Source organism: Neomonachus schauinslandi, chromosome 13 (genome assembly GCF_002201575.2).
Source record: "Neomonachus schauinslandi chromosome 13, ASM220157v2, whole genome shotgun sequence".
NCBI lineage: Eukaryota > Metazoa > Chordata > Mammalia > Carnivora > Phocidae > Neomonachus > Neomonachus schauinslandi.
The window spans coordinates 12,805,853-12,833,285 of NC_058415.1; the positions used below are offsets into that span (position 1 = coordinate 12,805,853).

Here is a 27,433-nt window from a genome sequence, read left to right on the forward strand (position 1 = left end):
ATCATAGCCCTTTAGGGGAAGTACTGTTATTTTTTCTAATTTATAGATAAGGAAACTAAAGTTCAGAGGAGTAACTTATCTAGTTATACTGTTCATTAGTGGCAAAGAGGAGATTCAAATCCATCTTTCTGACTCCAGATCCTACACCGTTACCACCATCATTACTTAAACTGTGCTGGGCACATAATATCTCAACAAATACTTTTTGATCCTGAGTGGTTACATAACAAGATTGTTTAATCTAGAAGCTAGTAGTTTTTATGTCTGAGTAGGATTGCTAAAAAGCCCATCAAACGGTAGGAGACCTAAAGATTTGGGCTCAAACCTTGTGTTAACTCTGATTTCTACATCATTATATGTTTCGTACAGTTTAAAGCTGATGGAACAGGATACTTGCAACCTTGAAGAGGAAGAGCGAAAAGCAAGTACCAAAGTCAGAGAAATAAATGTTCAAAAAGCAAAACTTGTTACTGAATTAACAAACTTTGTAAAGGTAAGGCATTTTCTTAACTTTAGTCATTTTTTTTTATAGCAGGTAGATAAGTAAATAGATTTAAAAAACTATTGCTAAGAGTTTACTATCAATAATTTTAGCTTTGACATTTTTCATTATAGGTCAATAAACTGGTTAAAAGCACTCATTAAGCTAAGTTATTGTATTCTAGGTGATTTAATTAAACACACAGAAAAACATTTAAAAATTCTCTTGTAAGAAATAGTTGTAAAAAGAACTATTCAAGCTATCAGTCGCATCAGAAAAATGTTTTTCTTATGGTTTATTAATTTTTAAAAACTTTTTTTTCTTGTCAAACAAATTAAACTTTTAGGGGTTTTTGTTCCTAGATTTGTACTTCTTTGCATATACAAAAAGTTGATTTAATTCTTCAAAATACTACAGTGATCTCTGAGAAGAACAAATTAGAATCCGATTACATGGCTGCTTCATCACAACTCCGTGTCACAGAGGTACAGTTTTTGCTTTTATTTTTTTATGATGGGGTTCCAGCCTCAGACCAGTTTGAAAACCTGTATCATCACTTGGAATATGCATTTTGTTATATGCTCTTTAGTTTATAAATGTAATGCATTTTGTGGATGAGGAAGTATTTGAAACACTGTACTGTGCACTTTATGTTATTTGATTGGGGGAGGTACGGTAATAATTAGAGTATCTTACGTAGTCCCTTGACGGGCAGAGTCTCCTGTCTGTTAACCTATATAAATTATAGTCACACTATCAAGAGGTAGCAGCCAGTAGCTTTCATTGCCGTTTGTACATCTTGTAAAATAAACTGCAGATGAGTTACAGTCCTCACCAGGAGCGGCCTTAGTGTGCAGGGGGTGAAATGTGATGCACTGAAGTTAACGAAAATCCCAAAGAAGAGCTGGCGACAAAGTGCTAGTGACAGTGGCATAGTTTTGAGTCTTCCAAATCCTTTCCCAAAAAGAGAAGAGCAACTAGGCTAACCACCACCAACCCACAGACACCATAGACAACAAACTGTCAGAGTGGCCCTGGTGGTATACTGCAGTTTACTCTCCCACTAAGCACCCAACGGTAGCAGTAGACCGTTCAAGTTAAGGGCACAGTCCCCAGCAAGCCTGCCCCTCAGTCTCTAGCCCCCCTCCCTGGAAGGCTCAAACAGAAGTCGAGATAATCCTGGGACTCAACGCCCCAACCCTCTGATCACATGATTTGTCTTTCTGGCATTGTTCCTTCCCCTCTGGAGTCCTCTCCTAAGCTTAAACTTAGGTATGACCCAAGGGGCGGGCTCGCGAGTAACCTATCACTCAGGAAAGTCCTAGGGTTTCAGAGTCTCCTTCCCCAAAAACCAGGGGCCAAGGCCTAATTCTTTAACTCCAGAACGTCAGTAGGGAAGATGAAGCCAGCAGCAGCATGACTAGCGTGTTATCAGCGAGTATGTTGTAAACAGGGCGGGGGGAGCTCGGAGAACCCAAAAATGCGGGCACCAACAGGTTCTCCTGTCTAAACGAAGGAGGCCCCACTAGGTGTGGAAAGCTCAGCAGATCAGTTTGAGCACAGCTGAAACTGGAGGCGACTGGAGGCTCTGGAAAGGTCGGATGGTGCTGTGGTGGTGCATGTCCTGTGAACTCTCAAGCCAGACCAAACCACGTTGCAGAAGCGCACGGCTTACCGAGAACTAGAACCATGGGGTAGACAAAGGGCCCGGTAAAATTGGTCCTACGTGGTTCTAAGGCTGCCAGCACGGCTGACACACAGCACTAAAAATGGGAGAAGAGACCATAGACATTAAATAGAATATACTTCCTGATTGTCTGGTAGGTATTATCAGGAAATAAAAGGATATTACTTCAAAGTGGGTGCTTTGGGAGACAGAAATAAGGGAGAATTTCAACACTGTTTATAGTGGGAACCAACAGACAGTATTCCAAAACAGATATAAAAGGACATAGGACATGATATAAGGTATTTGCGCAAATTTTCCTAAATACCAAAAGATATACAAAGAAAAGGAGAGGGAGATAAAACACGTCATATCACCAAAGGTTAGATATTTATATATATAGATGCCACAAAAATAAATATGACATAAAATGGCAGAACTAAGGCCAAACATCAGTCTTATCATTAAGTATAAAAGGATGTAACATCTTTTAAAAAAGGATTATTTCCAAGTTCAATATGGTGCAGAATGTGAGAGATTCCCTCTACAAGAAAGAGATTGAGAAAGGTTTAAATAAGAGGACAAAGAGCCCAAGGGATTTTTTTTTTTAATCACAGAGAGCCAAAATATCAGAAGTATCTATATTTATGAAATCATGATGATACTTAAAAAAATATTAATATTGGTCACCTTTGGAGGATTTTGGAGAACTAGCCATTATTTTGAAAAATGTAATACTTAGGATAAATAAGACAACTTCCTCTTTCCAGAAGCCTTTCAAATAATAAATGCAGAAGGGATTATAGTAATAGAATATGATCGATCAGTGGATCACATTAGCTAACCAGATATTTATATGTATACCCACAGAAAGACACAACATGAAATTGTGAAAAAATTTCAATCTGATTAAGCCTCTGGCACAGGCTGTGTCGACTTCGGCGCTGCCACCGTTTTACACTGGGGGGTTCTGGGGGATTCTGTAGTGCGGGGCGGTCCTGAGCATTGGAGAGTGTTTAAACGCGGCATCTCGGGCCTTCACCTGCTAGACGCCAGCAATACACCCCTCCCCACTCGTGATGATGTGATGACATTGCCAGATGGACCCTGGGGGGCAAAACTGCTCCCATTTCAGAACCACTGCTCCCATTTCAGAACCACTGCTCTGAAACTACCAGTTTCAAGGCTTCAGAATTATAATTAGATCTCAATTTAGATGATAAATTGTCATCAGAAATATTTGATCCTATTTTGATTTTGTAAACCTTACCGTTGAAAAAGTAAATTCATGTATCCAAGTTGTTCTAACTAAACATATTCTAATAGCTGGAGCATTGGATTTTAAATTAATTTAAAAATTTAGTTTCTCAGTCATACTAGCCACATTTTAAGTGCTTAATGGCCACGTCTGATTTGTGCCTACTTTACTGGATAGTGCCATTATCTAAGAAAAGGAAAAAAGGAGAGAGAGAACCTAATTAAGTTACAAAGAACTTAAAAAACATATTAACCAAATACAGTGAATGGACATAATTTAGATCCCAGTTTGAACAAACCAATTGTAAAAAAAAAAACAAAAACTAAGAAATGAAAGTTTGAATACTGACTCAATAATATTAGAATTCATTGACAATATTTTTAGGTTTGATAATGTGGGTATGGATTTTTTTAAGTCAGAAGTACATTGCTGTAATATTTATGAAGAAAATAGAATGTCTGGAATTTCTTCAAAATCCTCCGGGGAAGAAGGGAGTCTAGAGAGAGTCTACATGACACTGTCTTGCTCTCGAGTTTAGAATTGTTGAAGCTGGATGATAGGTATATGAAGGTTTACTATACTGTTCTCTCTACTTTCATGTATGTTTGAAATTTTCCATAATAAAAAGTAAAAGCCTTCTGTCCTTGGCCATGATGAAATGATAGGGGCCATATGTGCTCTCTAAAAGATGGGACAAAATATATGAAACTGATTTTCAGACATTAGATAACAGGCAGCACGGGACAGTGATTTTTGAGGGAGGGGAAAACAGGGCAAGGTGATCCCTGTGGTGGCCTCCGCTTACTCCCAAGCCACAGTGTAGGGAAGAGGAAGCCAGGAGGAAATAGAGCACAGCACTACAGATCTTACCGATGGTCAGAGGGTATTAGGAGAATGGTGAACAACTTTCAGGCAGTAAATTTGACAGTTTAGAAGAAATGGGCAGACTCTTTAAAAGCCCCAAAAGTCCCTGAAGGAAGAGCTAATTAGAATAGCCCTATATTTACTAAAGAAATTAAATTTGTATTTAAAAACCTTCCCACAAGGAAAATTCCAGCCCAGAGGCTTCACTGGTGAATTCCAAGGAAAAGGAAGAATTAATAGCAGTTCTACCTAGAGTCTTCAAAAGGTGAAAGGGGTGGGGGGGTGGGGAGGGAATACTTCTTGACACATTGTATGAGGCTAGCATTCTCCAATATCAAAACCAGACAAAACTATAGACCAGTACCTTTCATTAACCACAGATGCAAAAATTCTTTTAAAAAGTTAGCAAATGAGGGGCACCTGAGTGGCTCAGTTGCTTAAGCATCTGCCTTCAGCTCAGGTCATGATCTCAGGGTCCTGGGATCGAGCCCCACGTCAATTTTAAGATTTAAAAATAAGATCTTAAAAAAAAGTTAGCAAATGAAATCCAACAGTATATCGAAGAGTAATACATCCTAACCAAGTGAGTTTATCACAGAAATTGATCTAACATTTGAAAATTCATCAGTGTAATCCATCATGTGAACAACTAGAGAAGAAACACATGATCGTCTTAGTACATACAGGGAAAATACTTGCCAAAGTCTAGCATCCTTTTATAAAAACTTTGTGTATCTAGAATAGAAGGAAAATACCCAAAACCATTAGCTCATATCATACTTATTGATGAAGGAGTGGAAGCTTTCCCCTAATGATTGGAAAGAAGGAAAATGCTCACTAATCAGTTCTGTTCCACATTGCACTGGAGGATCTAGCCAGTGCAGTAAGGAAAAAACAGAAACTTATCTACTGCAGACAAACATACGTCTGTGGAAAATCTTAACGAATCAGTGCTATCAGTGAATTTAGCAAGGTTGCAGGATACAAGTCAATATAGTTCAAAATCAGATGTGGCTCCCTGTACTAGCAACAAACAATTGGAAAGCAAAGTTTAAAAATACCGTGTGGAGTACCTGGGTGACTCAGTTGGTTAAGCATCCGACTCTTGATCTCAGCTCAGGTCTTCACTTGGGTTTTCTGGGGTTTTTGTTTTGTTTTGTTTTTAAGATTTTATTTATTTGAGGGAGAGAGAGAATGTGTGCACAAGGAGGGGAAGCGGCAGGCTTCCTGCTGAGCAGGGAGCCCGACGTGGGGCTCGATCCCAGGACCCCGGGATCATGACCTGAGCTGAAGGCAGACGCTTTCCAGGCGCCCCTTAGCTTTGGGTCTTTAGTGGAAGCCCTGTGTTGGCTCCACGCTGGGAGTGGAGCCTACTTAAAAAAACAAAACTACTGTGTACAATAGCATCAAAAGTATGAAATGCTTAGGGATATATTTATAAGACCTGTATGCTAAAAACTACAAAATTTTGCTGAAATTAAAGTAAGACTTACGTAAATGGAGAGAATGATTGTGTTCATGGATCAAAGGTTCAGGATTTGTTAAAATGCCAGTCCTTTCCCAAATAGATTCGATAAAATTCCCAGCAGGGTTTTTAGACATTGACAAGCTTATTGGAAAATGCAGTAGAGACTTAGAAGAACTTTGAAGAAGACCAAGTTCGATGACTCACCCTTCCTAATTTTGAGGCTTATTACAAAGCTGCAGGAATGAAGCCATCATTGTAGTGGTGTAAAAACAGACGTATACGGCTCAGTGGAACTAAATAGGGAAACCAGAAATGGACTCACACGTATATAGTCAGTTGTTTTTTGGCACAGATAACGGAGGCAGTTCAATGGAGAAAGAAGAGTCTAACAGATAGTGCTAGAACGATTGAATAATCATGTACAAAAAATGAGCACAACCCTTACCTTATGCCATATATAGATGGGTCATAGACTTAAAGCTAAAAGCTTTTTGAAGGAGAGATAAGAAATTCTTAGTGATCTTGCTTTGGGAAAATTGGAAGACAAAAAGCATGAAGTTTTACTTCAACAAAATTAACTTGCTTTTCAATACATGCTGTTAAGAAAAGGCAGGCTACAAACTGACGGGGAGCATATGTTTGCAACACATAACACCTGACAAAGGACTTGTGTCAAGATGAAGGGCTGTTACTGGGGGCCATATCGAGCCTAACATCTGCTTATATTAAGTCCCTTCAAGCTGATAGTATTTGCATTTTCAAAGGATTAAAAAAAAAAAAATACATGACATTCTGTATGGGGCCCTCGACACCTAAAATACTTAACCTACTGGCCCTGTATAGAAAAAGTCTGCTGGCCCTGAAGGATACTCTAAAATGAACTCTTGTACAACTATCAATACAAAGGTGACAAACAGCCCAGTCAGTAAATGGGCAAAAGACTTTAACATGATCTTCACTAAAGAAATATACAGACAGCAGATAAGCACATGAAAAGATGCTGAACTTTAGTAGGGAAGTGTGAATTATAATGAGCTACTACCATAGACCTGCTGGCATGACGGACTTTGTACGGAAGTGTTGCTGAGGATGTAGAGAGCTGGAACTCACATCCATACGGGTAGATTTCAAGTGCATAACCACTTTGGGAAACCACTGCAGAGATTCTTAAATGCTAAACATATAGCTGCCATAGGATCCAGCCATTCCTCTCCTAGTATTTACCCGAAAGAAGGGAAGGTATATGTCCATGAAAGACTGGTACAGGGATGTGTGCTAGTTTTGTCATAGTTTAAAACTGGAAACAAATGTCCAGCAGCGGTGAAGACACAAATTACGGGATATCCACACAACAGGGCATTACTCGGCCGTAAAAAGGAATGAATTACTGAGACACATAACATGAGGGATCCTAATTATGCTGGGTGCAAGAAGCCAGACCAAAAAAATCTGATTCCATTTATATGAAATTCTACAGAATGTAGAATGCCCTGTGACAAAAATCAATGAGTGGTTGCCTGGGGTGGGGGGGATACAGTGGGGTAGATTACGGAGGGGTACAAAGTGTTGAAAGGGATAGGTTTGTTACATTGGGGGTGATGGTTTCACTGTTGTATAGGTTCATCAGAACCCACCAATTTGTGTCCTTGACATGCAGCTTATTCACCAGTTACACTTCAAAGCTGAAAACCTGTTTAAAAACTTAGCTTATCATTTGTTTCACTAAAGTCTTTTTTCCAATATTTCCAAGTATGAAATTTTAAAGATAAACCAGAGTAGGAGGAGTAATAGAACTTCCTTAGGTCCCTTCTCCCTAACAAATACAACACTTTGCCATGTTTGCTGCAGATTTTTAAAGCTTGTCCTGTATGTGAAATCCCCCTGTACCTTGGTCATCCATTCTTCTCCCTTCCCAGAGTCAGCTACGCTCTGGCAGGGTCTGTACGTTAGACCTAACTTTTCAGAAACATTCCTGTTGCTTAATAGTGAACTGTAGTAGTATCTTTTAGTGGAAACGGCCCTGATAGGTTTTAGAACATTGAGGACCGCACAGAGGAGTGGGAACATTATTCTGAAGTCAGCCTCTTCAAACTCGGCTTCCTGAAAAAGTGTATGGCTAGGAAAAATTGGAAGAAACGTGATTTTGCTGGCTGATAAGCATCTTAGAGTAGTGGGCAAGCACAGACACGGCTCGCCAGAAGGAGCTGAAGGTCAGGTTTGATATGCTAGGGTTGGTTACTGCACTTAGAGCAAAAGCCGGAGGCTCCTTCCCTCAGCCCTCCCGTCCAAAACAGAAAAAAAGAAGAGGAACAGAAGCACTTACGGTCATTCTGAACATGCTGAAGGGGTCCGGCCAAAAGAAACCAAAGGTAGTACCCAAATGGGGGGGAGGGGCCGTGGGGTGTGAGCGAAGGCCTCCGCCCTCGTGTGTCCTGTTGGTGGGTAATCCTGGAGCCCGGGCTGCAGTTCTGTCACGGAGCGAGCCTGTGGGCCTGGCTGCTCCATACATGTAGGCAGTGACAGTTCAGAAACTGACCCGTCGCGCCAGGACTGTATGCAGTGAGTCCAGGCACACAGTGCAGTAGTGGATCCTTGTGCGTGGAGTTTTATTTTTGAATTAAGCATGAATGAGCTTACGAAAACTAGAGATTGGTGTCATGTTTACAGAAGTATCATGAAATCATGATGGCTTTGGGGTAAATCTTCTCCCAACTTCAGCCCACTCTCCACATGGAGCTGCTCTTCAGCAGCCTTTGTTCACGGGGATGTGCTAAGATTCGGTGTCAGCGCACAGTTTTTCTCCTGTGATCCATTTTGTGAGGAGCCGCAGGAATAGTAAGATTCTGAGCAGAGTGGACTACTCTAGAGAGTAGCAGAGCTCCCGGGGAGGAGGGTTTGTTTTTGGTTTTTGAGTCACTCATTTTTTTTTATAAGGACAGCCACCTTGCACTGTCCAGAGAAATAATCTCTGGTTAGCTGCTTGTCCCTTTAGATTTGGTACCTGGAAATAGCCGCTCCGTTCTCAGCCTCTTGACCACACACAGACCCGTGGGCGCACAGCCCTGGACAGGTTTTCCCCTCCTGCTCTTACTTGATACCACCCGACTGTGTTGTGCATTTCCTCGGCAGTATTTTGCACCATTCTGTTTCTCTTTTTCACGAGTTGATGTGAAAATTACTTTCTACATCCCTTTTGGAAGGTTCTTTTATTTCCTGCACTGTGTACTCAATCGGTGTTGGTTGCTGACTGACCACAGTCCCTAACCACGCTTTTGAAATAGTGAATATTGAGTGAAAGAATATATAGACTACGTCTGTCATTGTTCACTTTCTCTTTGACTCTTTTTTCTTCTGTTTGCTGTCCTTTACCCACAGGTGCTCTTACTATTCCTCTGGCTGTCCTATGCCATTTGAAACAAGGAGAAAATACTGTTCTGTTTTGTTCTGTTTTTTCCTCCTCTTCCCTTTGTAACACATGGCTTGTTGCACTAAGGAACCATTACTGCCACTTCCCATTTTGTCCTAGACACCGTGAAAACAAGTTCACAGAAGAAGATTGACATGTTTTAGTAGGGGTCGTATCCATGAGGGAACTTCAGGGATGACTGACCACCATGGGGTTTGATACGTCTTCAGACTGTTGGAAGGCCAAGAGGGTGACAGGGTTCCAGGACTATAAGATGTCCTCAGAGAAAGGCAGGTGTGGTTGTGAGCGTTGCTTTGTGAATTGTGTCTGGAGTATCTTTAGGACAAGTTAGTAAGCTGACTGCGTGTAAGTCTACATATGAAGGTGGATACAGAGAGAGAGACCTGTTAGTTGGTTGAGGTTTTGGTTTTTTTGTTCTTTTTTTTAAGCCGTGCACTGCTTTCCTAACCCCACTCCATGTCTCTTATTTATCTTCAGTCAGAGGTATTAAATAAAATACCTATCTGCCCTGCAGGGGTATTGTGATAATTCCATTTAATATATATCAAGGTGCTTAGTGCACTGCCTAGCGCGAAACCAGGGTTTCCTTAAAAGTATAGGTTTGCATCAGAATATTAGTTATAAGAATTAGAAATTGTTTAATGTGTTTATCCTCCCACTGAATTTAGAAGTTCCTTGCTTTCATCTAATGTTCTCTTCTCTGGCTACCTGCTTACCTCTATCCTGCAACACAATTTCAGGAGACTTTTGTTTATTTAAGGGAGATAGATTTGGGGAGAGGTGGGGTCACGTAACAAGTAAACAGTATTTATTGCCATTACTTAATTGCTTACGATTAGAATTCGTAATCTTGTATAGTAAAAAGTCAAGACGCTTACCTTTTTACATTTCAAATTTGACATTAAAATTTCAAGTTGATATTAAAAGATTACTTTTCATATTTCTAAAATAGATATTCTGTATGGTATGTACTAAACCTTACAGTTAACGTTTGCATGTGAAATCCATTAAATTGGCATGAAATTTTGAGGCTTATATTTATATTAAAGGAAAATTGAGGAAGTAATGTTTTTATTTACAACTAGTGTTTTAGTAAAAGTTCATGCTACTTAGAGCTCACATTCCTTTCATGCAGAAAATTGTTTTCATTTCGACTAATTGTTAAATAGAATACTTATGGTGTTAATTTGAGGTGTAACATGCTATTTATATTTAGTAAGAAATTCTGTAAACAATTCCGATTTGTTCCACTAGAGGGCCCTCTTAGAGAAGCTTTTCCTTGTTCAATGTCAATATGCACCTTTCAGGACCAATGAGCTTTCTCAGAATTTCCGGGAGAAGAGGATACTATTCTTTCAGAATATGTACCCACAGAGTAGTCCTTTCTGAGATGTTGGTGGGGCATAGTTTGTAAATTTGCCTTTTTTCTCCCCTTAGGTCTCCCACAGATAAAAAGTTTCTGTTGTCCATTAACTGTTAAAGGCTAGACTCTAAGCAGAATTATTAATAAAGCCTTTTTTCACTAGTCTGACTTTACAACATTATCTTAGATTATGGTTTGCTCCCTTTCTTTCTGCTCCTTACCTACCCTCCCCACCCTGAGCAGAAAAAAACTCAGCAAGATTGTGATTTGGGGGTGCTTATAATCAGCTATCCAGGGAACACATTCTGCTACTTCTTCTCTAGTCATTGCTTACTTGTTGGTGAAGACCATTCCCCTGTCAGAGCTTCTGTGACCACTCTGGCCTTCCTTCCTGTCTCCCCCCCCTTCCCCCCCTGCACTGGCTTTGCTGTCCTCTGTCCAGCCCTCTCCGAGGGGCATGGTGCTGTAATGAAAAGAGCAGGAGTTCTAGAAGCAGGTGTGGATGTGAATCCTGACAGCCTGCAACTAAGTGTGTGAGCTTGGACGAGATGCTTTAATTCTTTTTTTAATGTGCAAAATGGGGAATAATATCACTGTACAGTATTGTGAGAAATAAGGGAATCGTGTGTGAAGCACACAGCACATAAGCTTTCAATAAATAGTAGAGCTGTTTCTTTAATGATAATTTTGTGTCTTTCTCCTTTTTCACCTTTCTATGTTCAGTGCATAATAAAATACTGACATTTAATGGATTCTCAGTAATTATCTGGTGAAGGAATGAATGGGTCCATGAATAAATGATAACTATATGGAAGATACTTGGACAACCACCAAACACTATTTAAAGGTTCTCTTTACATTCAAGTGCTGAGTTTTCAGATAGGAAGCCTATGTATTGTGTATTTCAAATTGTATTAATTATATATAGCTAAGTTAAACTGTTTCAGAACAAAGCAGATTTAAATTTCAGAGCTCAAGGGGCGCCTAGGTGGCTCAGTCGGTTAAGCATTTGCCTTCGGCTCAGGTCATGATCCCAGGGTCCTGGGATTGAGCCCCATGTAAGCCTCCTTGCTCAGTGGGGAGTCTGCTTCTCCCTCTCCCTGTGTGTGTGTGCATTCTCTCTCTCTCTCTCTCTCTCAAACAAATAAATCTTTAAAAAGATAAATTTCAGAGCCCTTAAGGATTGATGTCATATGGTATGCTGATGTATTTTAAAGTTTAAGTTCAAATTTAGTATTTGTCATGATTTTTGAGGTATGGCTTTTAGATGATTTGCTTCTTGAAATTCAGTCGTTGATATACAGGCCTACCTCGTTCTACTGCTCTTCACTTTTCTACACTCAAGATAGGGTATGGTATTTTGTTAAATCTGTTATGGTGACCTGTGATTAGTGAGTGGCTTTGCTGAAAGCTCACATGGTGGTAGTTAGCATTTTTTAGACATACTGCCATCGCACACTGACTACAGTATAATAAACGTGGCTTTTACACAGTAGGAAACTAAGACATTGATCTGACTTGCTTTGTTGTGATGGTCACTTTATTGAGGTGCTCTGGGACTGAATCCACAGTGTCCCCAAAGTTCACCTGTAATGTGTCTTTTGATAAAGTAGTCCTCTGACAAAATGGTAACCTACAAATTGTCAAAAATTCTTTATCTTGCAATAGCAACACTTCATTGAGCTGGATGAAAGTCGACAGAGATTATTGCAGAAATGTAAGGAGCTGATGAAGAGAGCTAGGCAAGTATGTAACCTGGGTGCAGAGCAGACGGTTCCTCAAGAATACCAGACAGTAAGTATAACAAGTGTATAAGGCTGCAAGGTCACATGCTGCCTACGTTCTTTGTCAGCTTCAAGTGTGTTAGGCATTGTAACGGGCCATGAGAAACAAAAGTGCTGCAAGAAATACAGGATAGTCCCCCCATTTTTAAACTGAGTATGTATGTAAAGTAATTGTGCTTAATGGATTTTCTTTACTATATTCAAACTTGGACATCCATCAGTCTTGGCTTAGTCCTAAAGTTATTAAAGCACGGGCAGCCCCTTACACAGTTACCAGTTCCAGAATATCCATTCTTCCAATAAAATGCTTTTTCCCCCAGGCTACCTTTAAGAGGTAGGGTCAGGAGATAGGGTGTAGTTTTTTTTTGGAAACCTAGCACTGGTAATTGGTATATAAGAAATGGTAAATAGAAGTGATAGGTTTTAGAAAAAGGTAAAATGAAAATGTTTTTCTGGAAATGAGGGTGTTTATTAAGGCTCCGTGAGCCCTGAATCTTTAGGGCTAACATCTGTTGGCAGGAAAAGGAGAAAAGAGGCTTTCCTTCTTTCCTTTCTGTTTTCTGTGCTGACACAGTGTTCAGTTAGTAAAAGGAGATTCAGCTTTGTATTCCACGTTCCGCCATTAATTTTGTGGCCCTGTGACCCTGAGTGTTATCTGACAAGTAGGGATCATACCAACTCTCAGAATAATGTCAAAATAAAAGAAGAAAATAGAAAATGAATTTTTAGATAAAGTATTTTATCTTAATTTCAATAGATAATGAAATGTCTATTTCCCTGTTTCAGTAGTTAATGTCTACTCTCTTTCAATAGCTAATGATATGTCTGGAAAAAAAAGTTTGGATTATAATTTTCAAATCCTCAAAGACTTCACTCTGTTACATCAGACACAGACACCCTAGAGAGGGGTTCTATTTAGGTACATAGTAGGGATTTAGTAGGAACATATATAAGACAAATTGAGTGGCTGTTGTTTCTAAAAATATATTAGCACTTCTCCAGATTACATGGAATTATCATAAAATAAGTAAATATTAGTACAATATCTGTACTGTTTGTTTTCTTTTCGGAGAGTAGTATGATTCTACCCTTGATAAGTTATATGGTTTTTGAGAGAAACATATTAGAAGATAATTCATGTATTATGAATGTTACTGATCGATCAGGCATTGAACAAGACCGATATTTCTCTACTGAAGTTTATCTTCTAGTCTGGAGGGTGGGGCAGATAAACGAATTAAAAAGCAGAGAGACAATGTCGGCTATCAAGAGGTGCTAAGAAGAAAAATAAAGTAAGAGGATCATGTCAGGGAAGCCTCCTTCGAGAAGATACTCTTATAGAGGATTCCTGAATGGAGAGAAGAAATTAGCCAAGTGAGAGTTTGAGGGCAGAGTCGTCCAGGCAGAGCAAACAGCTCCATACAAAGCCCCCGAGGCAGAAGTACGTGTGGCATACTTCACATGAGTCTCAGTCCGGCTCAAACAAGATCATCCAGGCACGAAGGACAGTGGAAGTCAGAGCACGGACGGTCTCGTGGAAGGAGTGCAGGCTGGATGTGGAGACGGAACCCGCTGGAAGATTGTCAAGAGGAGTGATGGGACTGACCAGAGCGCGTAGCAGAACACTCTTGACTGCCAGGTGGAGAATCCAGTAGGGACACAAGAATGAAAGCAGGGAGACTGCTGAGAAGATGATTGCTTTGGACCAGGCCAGAGAGAAGAGGGGCATGGATCAGGGTGGGAGCCCTGGAGAGGCAAGTTTACCGATATGGGGATCTTTTCAGGACAGTCAGCAGGGCTGGCTAACAGATGTGAGGGCAGGGGTGAGAGAGAGAACCAACCCCTGTGTTCTGCCGTTGACTGAGACGAAGAAGGTTGAAGGAGAAATAGATTTGCTCCAAGTGGTGGGGAGGGTGGGGGACAAGAAGATTTCTCTTTGACCATCTACAACGGCAGATGCCCATTCGGGAGTCCAGTGAGGATGCTGAGCACGTGCTCAGCCCCGGGTGAGAGCTCAGCGGACAGGTCTGAAAGCCTGTACAAGTTAAACTGCTTTCTGAACAGATAAAAGACATAAGATTAAAATACTAGATTCATGTCATATTTCAGGATCTTTTTCAGGGTGTCAAGATTGATTCTGTACCTCATATCGTATGAGCTTTGCAGGTTGTGCCGGCAAATCAATGTACTGCTTTCCTCCCAGATAAGAAAGCGTCTGACTTGTCTCTATGATCTGGACTCAGGAGGTAGTACAGTTGACCCTCGAACCACACGGGTTTGAATTGCACGGGGCCACTTGTATGTGAATTTCTTTTTCAATAAATAGAGTACTATAAATGTATTTTCTTTTATGTTTTCCATAATAACATTGCCTTCTCTCTAGCTTACCGTAAGGGTACAGTATATAAAATAGGTAGCATTACAAAATACGTGTCACCTCGCTGCTGACGTTCTCGGGAAGGCTTCCAGTCCGCAGCAGGCTCTTGGGAGCTATGTTTTGGGGGAGTCAAAAGTTACACATGTATTTTTGACTACACAGCAGGGGTCAGTCCCGCTCACCCTGTGTCGTGCGAAGGTCAGCTGTGCTACAGCCACATTCTGCCGTCAGAGTAATTGGGTTCTTAAGATGCTTTTGTCATTCTTCATAAGTACAGTATAAAGTTCTAACTTCTTGCTCTCTTTCAATGCCCCACATATTCTGGACCCATTCTACCAATTCAGCAAGTACCCACCATTCCAAATGGACACAACTCCTCACCCCCCATGGTATGCAGCGCTTTCTTTTTTCCAAGCTCCTCTTTTCCCTCTGTCCTGCTTTTCTGTAGCTCCTTGCTTGAAGGCCCAGAGACTTCTGGGAAAGTGGGGCCTCTCACTTCTCTTAACTCCCTGTAGCTCCTCTAGCATGAACTGCTATTTCCCCTCTGTCAACCCCATGTCCTTGTAGGGTAGAACTACTTACTTTAATACTCAGCACCAATACTCAGCCTTAAGACGTTCTCCCGTGTTAACTAAGTGTAAGCTTTTGGAAGGCAAAAAACCCTGTTTAATTCCTTTGATTCCTTGTACGCTAGCATGCTGTTGAACACATAGATACTTACTCAGCAGAATATTTAACTGTTCAAATTAAACTGCTTTTGCTGGACTATTTGTAATTACAGACCATTTTTTTCTCCTTTAGGCTTTCCAGGATCTTCCAAACACATTGGATGAAATTGATGCTTTATTAACTGAAGAAAGATCAAGAGCTTCTTGCTTCACAGGACTGAACCCGACAGTATGCTTCTTTCCCTATCGCCGACCTCAAGCCCCGCCACCCCCTCCCCACACACACCACGCACGCGCACACACTTCTCTCCAGTACCCGCCTCCCACTCTGTACTAGAGCTCTTGGTAATAACAAGCTAGACAGCAGGAACAATGTGCTTTAAATGCCAGATTCTGAATCTATTAGAATTTTAAATAGACTCTTCCTAAGGAACACACTGTTCTGTGCCTTTCCTTTATAAAAAGAATCATTGGGCTAACCTGAAGTACTGCAGTGTCTATTTTTTCAAGGATAAAAAACACGTTCAGTAGAAGAACATAAATTAATTGCATACAAACAATGCAACACAATTGGCATTTTCTGTTAGTGTTTTAATTGATGCAAAATTTCCCGTGATGTTATCCTTTGGTGGATTTGTCTTAAATAATTATTTCCTGCCAGGTGGTTGAAGAATACACAAAAAGAGAAGAAGAAATAGAGCAATTAACTGAGGAACTAAAGATAAAGAAAGTTGAACTGGATAAATACAGGGAAAACATTTCACAGGTAATTACTTAACCTTTAACTTTTCTTTCTGTCACGTGCTTATCGTTTATCATATGGGGATGTAGACTAATGCAAACTGAAATGACATGCTTCTAGGAACAAATGCAGTGTCTGTTCTCATGACTAGATTGATAACTGATACTGAATTCGCTTTATGGACAATTTTCTGTGAATATAATAATACTTTTAAATTGTGCTTTTATATTGAATTTATTTGCAGGTAAAAGAAAGGTGGCTTAATCCTTTAAAAGAGCTCGTAGAAAAAATTAATGAAAAATTCAGCAATTTTTTCAGTTCTATGCAGTGTGCTGGTGAAGTTGATCTACATACAGAAAATGAGGTAATGTTGCATTTGAATCAAATGTTTCCTGGCAAGTAATTTTAATTAGATGCTAAAAGTATGTGTAAAGTGTTTATTCTAGAGTTCTACCTGTGAAAACTTCACTTACTAAAAAATTGTTCAGAGGAAGGAAAACACCTATAGGGAGTCCCATCAGGGTCGCTTTTTTTTTTTTTTTTTTTTGGTGACATTTGAGACAAGCGTTACTAAAACTCTTTATATCCAGATAGGTAATGGTTTTTCAGCTATGAATGATTTGCTTTATAAATCTACCACTGTCCACGTTAGAAGAGTCCTGAAGACATTGGCAAACAACTGAAATACAGTATAGTATCTGTAGTTTCCTTTTTTAAGAGTACACAGGAATGAAAATATTTGGAAATTTGATACTAAAATTCCTTGAGCTGTAAGTTAATGCACTGCCAAATGGTAGGTAAAATCATTTCCATTCAGAAATGTGTAAAGTGATGAACCTGGGATTTGCTTTAAAGTCATTGAAAAAGAGGAGAGGATAGAGTTAGAGATGAAACAGGATTGGTCCTGTGTTGATCATAGTTGAAACTAGTTGGTAACATACTGAGCTTATTTTAGTGTTCTAATTTTGTGAATGTTGAAAAATTGCCCTAGTAAGTTTTTCCTTAGGACAGAAATGGAGACAATAAAAGATCCTTTTCCTTCACAGCTCAGCATCTTTGTACTTTAGCTTGTATGCAACTTTGCATGTATGTTACGTACGTAGATAGAAAGCAAGGTAGTGCTTTAGGAACTTTGCCCCGTGACTCCTTCACCTGCTTGATGTGAGACATAAGGGTAGCCAACATCATTTCACTTTTCAGTCCTGGTAAGATGGTAGATTCTGCCACAGTGATGTCACCTACAGTCTTTGGGCTTGTTACAAGTAGTAACAAATGTCATTTATGATATACTGCCCACGTGCCAGGCACTGTGCCAAAGCCCTTCTAAGTTTTGTTCTCCTGTTTCATCCTGTCCATTACTCTGTAAAGCAGGTACTTTAATCAACTCTTTCTTACAATTAAACTCAAACAATAAAGTATCAAAGAACTAGTTGCTATCTCTAAGCCTTTTAGGGATCTTCAAGGATCTATTCAGATAAAACTTTTATCACTACTCTTCTGATGGACTTATTCAAATAGTAGTATGAAGTTGCCAGAGAAAGCGGTAACCTGTCAGCAACGTTTTAATGTTCTACAGGAAGACTATGATAAATACGGAATTCGCATTCGAGTCAAGTTCCGCAGCAGTACACAGCTGCACGAGCTGACCCCACACCATCAGAGCGGCGGGGAAAGAAGTGTTTCCACCATGTTGTACTTGATGGCGCTTCAGGAGCTTAATCGATGTCCATTTAGAGTCGTGGATGAAATCAATCAGGTGTGGTGCTTATTCTTTTACTTGGGCTTTATTGTAGCTTATAATCGATTTAAATGTAATCATTGTTACTGTCATTGTTTAGGGAATGGACCCGATCAATGAACGGAGAGTGTTTGAAATGGTTGTAAATACTGCTTGTAAAGAAAATACATCTCAGTACTTCTTTATTACACCAAAGGTAGGTAGTAAGTCATCTAAAAGTGCTCATGTACTCAGAAGTCCCCTGTGGCCTCATCACAGAGCAGAGTATGGCCCGATACATCAGTATGAGCAGAAACACTCCCAAAAAAGGAACTAAAAAGATTACAGTAATACTTATATAAAGGGGACAAGTTCCAGTGACATACTTCATCAGAAACCTTATTATTGGAAGAAGAATATAAGAGGCATAGAATTATGTTCTAGAACCAAGATTTCCTCCCCGCTTTTGGCACTTACTCTTCATCTAGAAGAGGCAGGAGAATACGAACCCTCCAATTCTGGCGCTCCTCATTTCCCCAAAAAGACCATCTGGTCCCACTGCCCAGGCGCAGGGGAAATTTTAAGTTACCCTGACCTCCCCTCTCCTCAGATTAACTTGGATAAAAACAGAATTATCCTTACAAAGAATTTTCCATTCTAGAGCTAGAACCATTACAGCAGGAAATGTTCTTTTGTTACGTCTTACGCTGTGGCTAATTTGTAAGACCAATATACTCAAAGATGTGTTTATTAATATTACCGGATTTTCTCTTTAAGTAGCCATGAAAAATTTCATTGGAGTGCCCATCTTCAGTGTGCATTTTTATTGAATATTATCATCTGTCTTCTTTGGCCAGCAGATACTCTCTGGAAGAGCCAGACCTGTTAATACTCTCTTATTTACCATACACCCTGGCCTATAAGCCCACCCCTCTGGCACACACTTTGCAGGCTTCCGATCTTTCACAGACCATTCAAGTTGTGCTTGTGAAGTATTTGTGGATAAATGAGTTCAAGTATGGATCCTAGGACAGTTCTGAAGGACATACTTCCAGGGTCAACCTGGGCAGTTGTAGGATCTTATTTGGCCTGGGAATGCTGGCCAGGCCTCCGCTGAGGATTCTTTAGGCCAGGTGTCAGCTGTGGTAATTCAAGTAAGGATCACGGTCTGGCGGGGTGTAGCTGTTGAATTGCCACCTTCCTAAGTGTTTCATTAATATTAGAAATAACATTTGACTCGACACATGTAAGGTTGGCAAATTGTGCTTCTTAATGTATGGCATCATAGGACCGTTTCTTTTCACACTTACAGCTCCTGCAAAATCTTCCTTATTCTGAAAAGATGACCGTATTGTTTGTCTACAATGGTCCTCATATGTTGGAACCTAACAGATGGAATTTAAAGGCTTTCCAAAGGCGGCGGCGCCGTATCACGTTCACTCAGCCTTCTCAATAAACGTAACGGGCGAGAACTTTGGCGTTTTTTTTGGTTAAATCCTGTTTATAAGTATGGCTCACCTGAATAAAAGGAGATTCATTAAGACTAAGAGATGGGTCATTTTTAGAAACCTGCTCTTCTATACAAATGGGTTGATGGACATCGTAGTAACTTCTTTCTGTGGAACCTCATCTGATAGAAATTAAGTCTTCAGTTTCTGTTGAACTTAAGTCCTTGGCCCACTGACCATGAGTCATTGGGTTCCCGTGGTAAAAGGTATTTACTGTTTCACATCACAGGTACGGGGGAGGGGTTACCCATCACAGGAAGTGTGGTTGACCTGGTAATCCTGAGCTTTAATTCCAGAGGAACTTTACTTACTTTCAGAGTCTAAAGGGGACTCTACATCTCAAATCATAGTTTCCTCCCAGTGTTATATTTAATTTTTAAAGAATTGATATGGAAATGTCTAGACTAGTGTATAATAATAATTTATGACAAATCTATTCATTCCTTCCTATTAAAAAGGATTACCTTATCTCCACTGGGAAATGGAATTTTATCAGCCTTTAAAAAAAATCTCTAGGGAAAAACATACTGGGCTTCAAAAATGGTAGCGGAATGTCTTTGAAATGCCACAAGATGGACGCTAGATGATGCAACGTGCAACCAAAAGATTGACAGAAAAAAATCAAGTAATAAGGGTTTTTAAGGAATAACCCTGTAAAGTGTGTGTGGGTTTGGTTTTGATTTTTTTTTAATTTAAAGTCAATTGTATTTTACATCTTCAATTTCTAAAAGCATTTTTATAATTATTTTTAGTAAGATTTTTTCTTAAGATTTCATATACTGGTTTCTACAATTTATATTTGAAATTTCTCAGTGTTATGTCAAGAGTGAGGGAAGCACTGATTTGTTTTAAAACATGTTTCTAGAACCTAAGCTTTTAGGTCCTTCCTTACAGTGTTGCTCCTACTCCATTGTCTTTAAAAAAAATCTAGTTTAAACTGAGCAGCAATTAGATGAGAGAATCCTTTATGTCTGAGTTACACTAATTAACAGTGCCAAAACAAATTCTAGTCTTCTAAAAAATAAAGCTTGTGAGATAGTGGACTAATCCAAGAACATGTCTCTGAACAGCGAATTGGATCTGTGCCAGGAATGACAAAATTATTTTTTTTGACTTGACAGCTTGAATAAATGGAAGAGTTGCATTTAATTTGGGTTTTGTAGATTCTTATATTCTTCTTAGGTCAAAAAATAATGAATCGTAAGTCTTTATCCTCTCACTTGGACATTTTCTCTTTAAAAAGGTAATTTTTTCTTGAAAAAAATTTTAAAAGAGCCTTCTCCTCTTAGCCTAATGCATGTATTATGAACATATTTTAAAATAACATTTTTACTAGTGTAACAACTCATGTAAACATTGAAAAACTTGGTAACCTATTAGTAAGTGGATGTTGTTTAATACTTTGTTTTCCACCAAAATATCTTTACTAATATGTGCTTACTGTCATTTGTTTATTGTCTGAGTTAGTGCTGGTCATCTTATTTATCAGTGTGAAAAAGGAGCTTGAAGATGAGGCATGTTTGGGAGAAAAAAAAAAGGTCAAGTACATTTCAGTTTACATATGGCAGTAATTACTCCATACCGTGTTTGTACGCATTTTATATTTCTCTACTGGACAAAGTTAATACTTAGTTTTACATTGGGTTTTGAGCTGTAAAGGAAAAATTATGTATCATTTTAACATACTAATAAATCTAACACATTATATTCTCAGCCACTTAAAACTTCATATATTTTCTGCAGAAGTTGATTTCTAATTACATACAAATTGTAAAAACACCAAGTGAAAGTCTGATTTGATGAATATATATTTAAAACATGAAGGTGACAGGCAAATCAATGAAGATTTTCTCATTAAAAATACCTAAGGAGAGTCTCTATTCACAGATTTTTAGTGTTCATAGTAAAAGATTTTTTTGCTGCTTTCTGATTGTTTTTTGGACATGTGCTTATTTTGTTTGGTGTATGTGAAAAATGTAATTTTGTCCTGCTATAGTGTGTGTCTGCGTGTGTGTGTGTAACTGGGGGAAAAAAATCTCTGTGGGAAATGCTACTTTGTCGGTAATAAATGCATATTTTCATATTCTCTTGGTGTACGTTATCTTAAGAATTGGTTTTACACTTTCAACCTGATTAAGAGAGTCATTCTGGTTTCACACTTACTGAAAAACAAGTCTGTTCAGTTTGCTGGTCTGTCCCTGGTTAAAAGCATATAAAATTTAGTTCCTTGTCTGCCTGCAAGGGAATTACAGTCTAATAGCAGCAGTGAACACAGTGAAAAAGATTTAAGCCGTCTCAGGAAGCCAAGGTACAACATGAATGTAAACATTTTCAGATTGAAACCCTAGATTTGCTAGATATATTCACAATCTTTTTGTCTTCATCCATTAAGCTGCTATCTTGACTCAGGTTCCTCATTGTGAAATGAGGATAATACTTCATTCACAGTTGTCGAAGGGAGCAGATGAGGTAAGGCACTAGGGCACCTGGCATCCTATGGACACTTTATAAATGTTTGCTTTTCCTCTTTTCTTCTCCAGCTTTATTGCAATTTTGTATTTAAATTTTCCTAAAATATATTTTAGAGCACAAGCAGAAGGGGCAGAGGGTAAAGGAGAGACTCTGTGCACTGAGTGCAGAGCCCAATGTGGGGCTTGATCCCATGACCCTGAGATTGTGACCTGAGCTGAAACCAAGAGTCCCGATTCTTAACCGACTGTGCCACCCAGTCCCTCCTTGTATTTTATACATCAAGGTCCGAGAATTCCCTTTTAAGTGCAGTTAATGTAGCATTTTTATTAGCGTTAATGTAGCGTTTTTATTCTATTTTATGGATTGTGTCAGTTGTTCCAAGGACGTGACACCTGTAGGTTTTGAGTGGGCCTTTCTAAGTACAGATAAAATTGTGACACACCTTCATGATATTTGAACTCATTCTAATTCCTTTATAGTCACACCATATATTTTGGAAAACTTGTAATTAATACAATTAATACAATTCGCAAATTTGGGAGATTTGACGCTATTGACAATTCAGGCTTATTTTTTATTGCTGGTGGAAAATTTGCATTTTGGGGATTTTTGGTTGTTGAGATCTAAGTATTCACTCATCACTTCAAAATAAGTTACTGGTGAGTGGTTGGGGTTAAAAAGCTGGCTTTTAAGAAAAAATAGGCAAATCTTCCAAACAGAACAGACAGGGCAACACTGCTCGGCTCCCTTCTCAGAGAATTTGGTGAAGCTGAACTCTGACTCTGGGCCCTGGTGGCATCGGAGAAACTGGGGCATAGGTTGGCTGTTCTGGGGCAGATCAGAAACATGAAGAATGTTCTGCCACAAATACTTCCTTACCTATCTGATCATCCATTAGTAAAGTTTAATTTCCTTTGGCTTCTTCGTGTCCAGGGCCATGTGTTAAAAATGACCCCTTGGCACCCTGTCCCTTCAACCTCCACTCTTATCATTCCTGCCAAATATTCATTAAGGAGTGGGTTGAAACCCATCGTTTCAGAGTAAAAGATTCAGGACAAATTGTCCAAAGAATGTTGTGATAGAATAATTTTAAATTCTGTTCATATTATTTAAAAATTTTCATTTAGTCCCAGTGAGCTCTGTGACATGTTGCACTCTTTGCTTTCAAATATTAGCTGTTAACACTTGGAACACTTGGAAACAATCCCCCAAGTGGCTTAGATCATCCTCCTCTCTTCACTGTCTTAAATCGTGAAAAGGAATCATTTGAGTGATTTAGGCTAGCACCGCTAAGCCTAAAGTTATTTTGTAAACTAGAGAATAATTTGTTTATAAGCAGTATTATACTTTCAGAGTGTTTCCACCCAACAACCCTGTACTGTAGATTAACAGAAATTTAGCAGCAGTATTAAGACTTTTTCAAGCTTTTACTATCAGTAAATGGCACAGGCAGGGCTGAAGAAACATTTTTTTCCAGAACACTGTACTGCCTTTTTAATAAAGATATCTTGTCTTTTTGATTGTTGGGAGCTGCACCACAAACAGTTGCTGGTTACGTAATGCACTTCGTTATGGCTAAGACAGTGCTGTTCCAATACGCCCCTGAATTAGGGTACAAGTTCTGTGGTAACAAAAACCCAGATATAGCTTATACAGGATAGAAGTTTATTCCCTTCTTTGCATAAGCAGTCTGGGATTCCTCACCCACTTCATATTTTGCTGCTGTGCCATTCTCAAGAAACTATGGGTTCTTTCTCATGCTCCAAGATGACTGCTCCAGCTCTTGCCAACATTGGTATCCCAACAGTGAAGGGAGAAGGAGGAAGACGTGGCCACCCCCCACTTTTTTTTTTTAAAAAAGGTCTTATTTGAGAGAGGATGAGAGTGAGAGCATGAGCACACACAGGAGGGAGAGAGAGAAGCAGACTCCCCACTGAGCAGGGAGCCTGATGTAGGGCTCGATCCCAGAACCCTGGGATCATGGTCTGAGCTGAAGGCAGACGCTTAACGACTGAGCCACCCAGGCGCCCTGACATGGCCACTTCTTTAAGAGTACTATGTGCAAGGCGCCTGGGTGGCTCAGTTGGTTGAGCGACTGCCTTCGGCTCAGGTCATGATCCTGGAGTCCCGGGATCGAGTCCCGCATAGGGCTCCCTGCTCGGCAGGGAGTCTGCTTCTCCCTCTGACCCTCCTCCCTCTCATGCTGTCTCTCATTGTCTCTCTCGCAAATAAATAAAATCTTAAAAAAAAAAAAAAAGAGTACTATGTGCAAGAGGCCCAAGTTACTTTAATTCTTGTCCAGGCCTTAGTCACATGGCCTGCAAGAGACTTGACTATGCTAGCTTTAGCTATGGGTCTATGTACCTAGTTAAACGCCAGCCACTATTAAAAAAAAGGGGGGGTGACTATAGGGGGACAAGCAAGAGTCTCCTTTCTGGGATACTCACAAGTCTTGGAACATCCTTAGTTTTGGGAGCTGTTAAAAACCTAATAGGCTGCTTGGACAGGCACAAATACATGAGAGACAAGAGCTAGGGCAGGATTGAACAACAGGGTTTATCTCCTACATGAATTCACTTCAAGACTAGGAGAGGTAGCAGCTTCATCTAATGCCTAGAAACCAACAGAGAGTCAAGTGAAATGAAGCAACAGAAAAGTATGGTGCAAATTAAAGAACAATATAAAAACTTGGGGGAAAAACAACAACGAAATGGCAATAAGTAATTCAAAGTAATGGTCATAAAGATGCTCACCAAACTGGGGAGAAGAATAGATGAACACAGTGAGACCTTTAACAAAGAGATGAACAATATGAGAAAGTACCAAATAGAAGTCACAGAGCTGAAGAATACAGTAACTGAACTAAAATATACAGTAGAAGCATTTAACAGTAGATTACATGATGCGGAAGAAAGGATCATTTAACTCAAAGACAAAGCAGTAGAACTCACCCAATCTAAGTAGCACAAAGAAAAATGAATGAAAAGAGGAAAGATAGCTTAAGGGACTTACAAGGCAACATCAAATGGATTAATGTTCCCATTGTAAGAATCCCAGAAGGAGGAGAGGGGCAGAAGTCTTCCTTGAGAAAACAATGGCTGAAAATTTCCCTAAGCTAGAGAAAGAAACAAACATCCACATCCAGGAAACCAGAGCGTTCCAAAGAAGATGAACCCAAAGAGACCCACACTAAGACACATTATAATTAAGATGTCAAAAGTTAAAGACAGAATCTTAAAAGCCAGAAGAAAAAACAAGTTGTTAATGTACAAGGAAATCCTCATAAGACTATTGGCACATTTTCTTTTCAGCATAAACTGCAGGCCAGAACAGAGTGGCAGGATATATTTAAAAGAACTAAAGGGGGGGTGGGGGGTGGGGAAATCCCTTCCCCAAAATACACTATTCAGTAAAGTTATTCAGAATTGAAAGATGAGGAATTTTCCAGAAAGGTAAAACTAAAGGCTTTCATCACCATTAAACCAGCCTTACAAGAAATGTTAAGGGACTTCTTTAAAACCTAAAAGGAAGGGTGCTAATTAGGCACAATATATAAAATTAACAATATATAAAAGAATAAATCTTACTGGAAAGGAAATATATAGAGTAAAGGTAGAAGATTAATCACTTTTAAAGACAGTATGAAGGTTAAGACAAAGGTAGTAAAAGTAACTATGATTACCGTAATTAGTTAAGGGATACACAAGATAAAAAGATGTAAAATGTGACATTAAAAGCTTAAAATTTAAGGGAGGGAGCTGAGCTCTCGAATGCATTCGAAGTTAAGTGTTACCAACTTAAAATACACTGATATAGATTTAGGTTGCTATATATAAACCCAATGATAATGACAAAGCAAAAACCTACAGTATATACATAAAAAGATAGAAAAGAATCTAAGCATACGACTACAGAAAATTGATCAAATAGCCCAAGAAAAGAGCAAGAGAATAAAGGAACAGAAGAACTACAAAAGAGCCAGAAAACAGTAACAAAATGAAACAGTACATACCTATCATTAATTACTTTAAATATAAGTGGACTATATTCTACATTTAGTAGACAGTGACCAAATGGATTAAACAACAAGACCCATCTCAGTGCTGCCTACAAGATACTTTTGATGTAAGGATACACACAGAGTGGCAGTTAAGAGATGGAAAAATATATTCCATGCAAATGGAGACAAAAGAGAGCTTGGGATTTACATTAGACAAAGCAGACTTTAAAACAAAAAAGACTTTAAGAGAAAAAGAAGGGCATTGCATAATGATAAAGGAATCAGTTCTGTTTTTTAAGGTTTTATTTATTTGACAGAGAGAGAGAGCACAAGCAGGGGGAGCAGGAGAGGGGGAAGCAGGCTCCCCAGTGATCAGGACCCTGGGATCATGACATGAGCTGAAGGCAGACGCTTAACTGATTGAGCCACCCAGGTGCCCCAAAGGAATCAGTTCAATAAGAGGATATAACATTTGTAAATATTTGGTACCCAACATAGCAGCATGCATACGCATATTATATATATATTACTAGATGGAGAAACAGTAAATACAATAATACTTGGGACTTTTTTTTTTAAGATTTTATTTATTTGACAGAGAGAGACACAGCAAGAGAGGGAACACAAGTAGGGGCAGTGGGAGAGGGAGAAGCAGGCTTCCCACTGAGCAGGAAGCCCGAAGCTTGGGACATTTTTAATACCAACTTACATCAATGTAAAGATCATCCATATAGGAAATCAATAAGGAAACACCTTCAACAACACATTAGATAAGATAGACTTAACAAATATATACAAAATATTCTATCCAAAAGCAACAAAATATCAGGATACATCATATGTTAGACCACAAAAACAAGGCAAGAACTTTCAGAGGACTGAAATATCAAGCATCTTTCTGACCACAATGGCATGAAATTAGCAATCAATTACATGAAGAAAACCAGAAAATCCACAAATATGTAGAGATTAAACAACATGATGATGAATAAATGTGACAAAGAAAAAAAAATCAAAAGAAATAAAAAAATACCTTTAGACAAATGAAAATGGACAGAAAAACAGTCCTAATAGGTAAGTTCAGAGCAATAAAAGCCTACGTAAAAGAAATAAGGAGGGGGCGCCTGGGTGGCTCAGTTGTTAAGCGGCTGCCTTCGGCTCAGGTCATGATCCCAGGGTCCTGGGATTGAGCCCCGCATCGGGCTCCCTGCTCTGCGGGAGGCCTGCTTCTCCCTCTCCCACTCCCCCTGCTTGTGTTCCCTCTCTCACTCTGTCTCTCTCTGTCAAATAAATAAATAAAATCTTTAAAAAAAAAAAAAAAAAAGAAATAAGGAGACCCAATGAACAACCTAACTTTTATACCTCAATGAACTCGAAGGAACAATGAAGTCTCAAGTTAGTAGAAAGGCAGACATAACAAAGATTACAGCAGAAATAAATGAAATAACAAAATGGCAACAAGTACGTGCCTATCAATTACTTTAAATGTAAATGGACTAAATGCTCCAATCAAAAGATAAAGGGTGGCAGAATGGATTGAAAAAAAAAAATTGCTGCCTATAAGAGATTTACCTCAGACCCGAAGAGATATTGAGACTACAAGTGAAGGGACGAAAAGCATTGAATGCAAATGGAAGT

General features: G+C 39.2%; 1 protein-coding gene across 2 annotated transcripts in view; it reads left to right on the top strand.

Moving 5' to 3' along the window:
• SMC5 (structural maintenance of chromosomes 5) overlaps positions 1-19,362 on the top strand; it is a 94,076-nt gene extending 74,714 nt beyond the window's left edge. Inside the window, exons 16-25 of one of the 2 annotated variants that reach the window (XM_021694475.1) lie at positions 370-493; positions 844-966; positions 12,196-12,321; positions 15,033-15,077; positions 15,490-15,585; positions 16,018-16,122; positions 16,343-16,462; positions 17,675-17,854; positions 17,937-18,032; positions 19,128-19,362. In XM_021694475.1, coding sequence (XP_021550150.1) covers positions 370-493; positions 844-966; positions 12,196-12,321; positions 15,033-15,077; positions 15,490-15,585; positions 16,018-16,122; positions 16,343-16,462; positions 17,675-17,854; positions 17,937-18,032; positions 19,128-19,271 — 1,159 coding nt within the window. In that variant the 3' untranslated portion in view covers positions 19,272-19,362. The remainder of the gene's footprint in view (positions 1-369; positions 494-843; positions 967-12,195; positions 12,322-15,032; positions 15,078-15,489; positions 15,586-16,017; positions 16,123-16,342; positions 16,463-17,674; positions 17,855-17,936; positions 18,033-19,127) is intronic. The other variant, XM_044920808.1, reaches the window with a different exon arrangement.
• Positions 19,363-27,433: the final 8,071 nt, after the last annotated feature.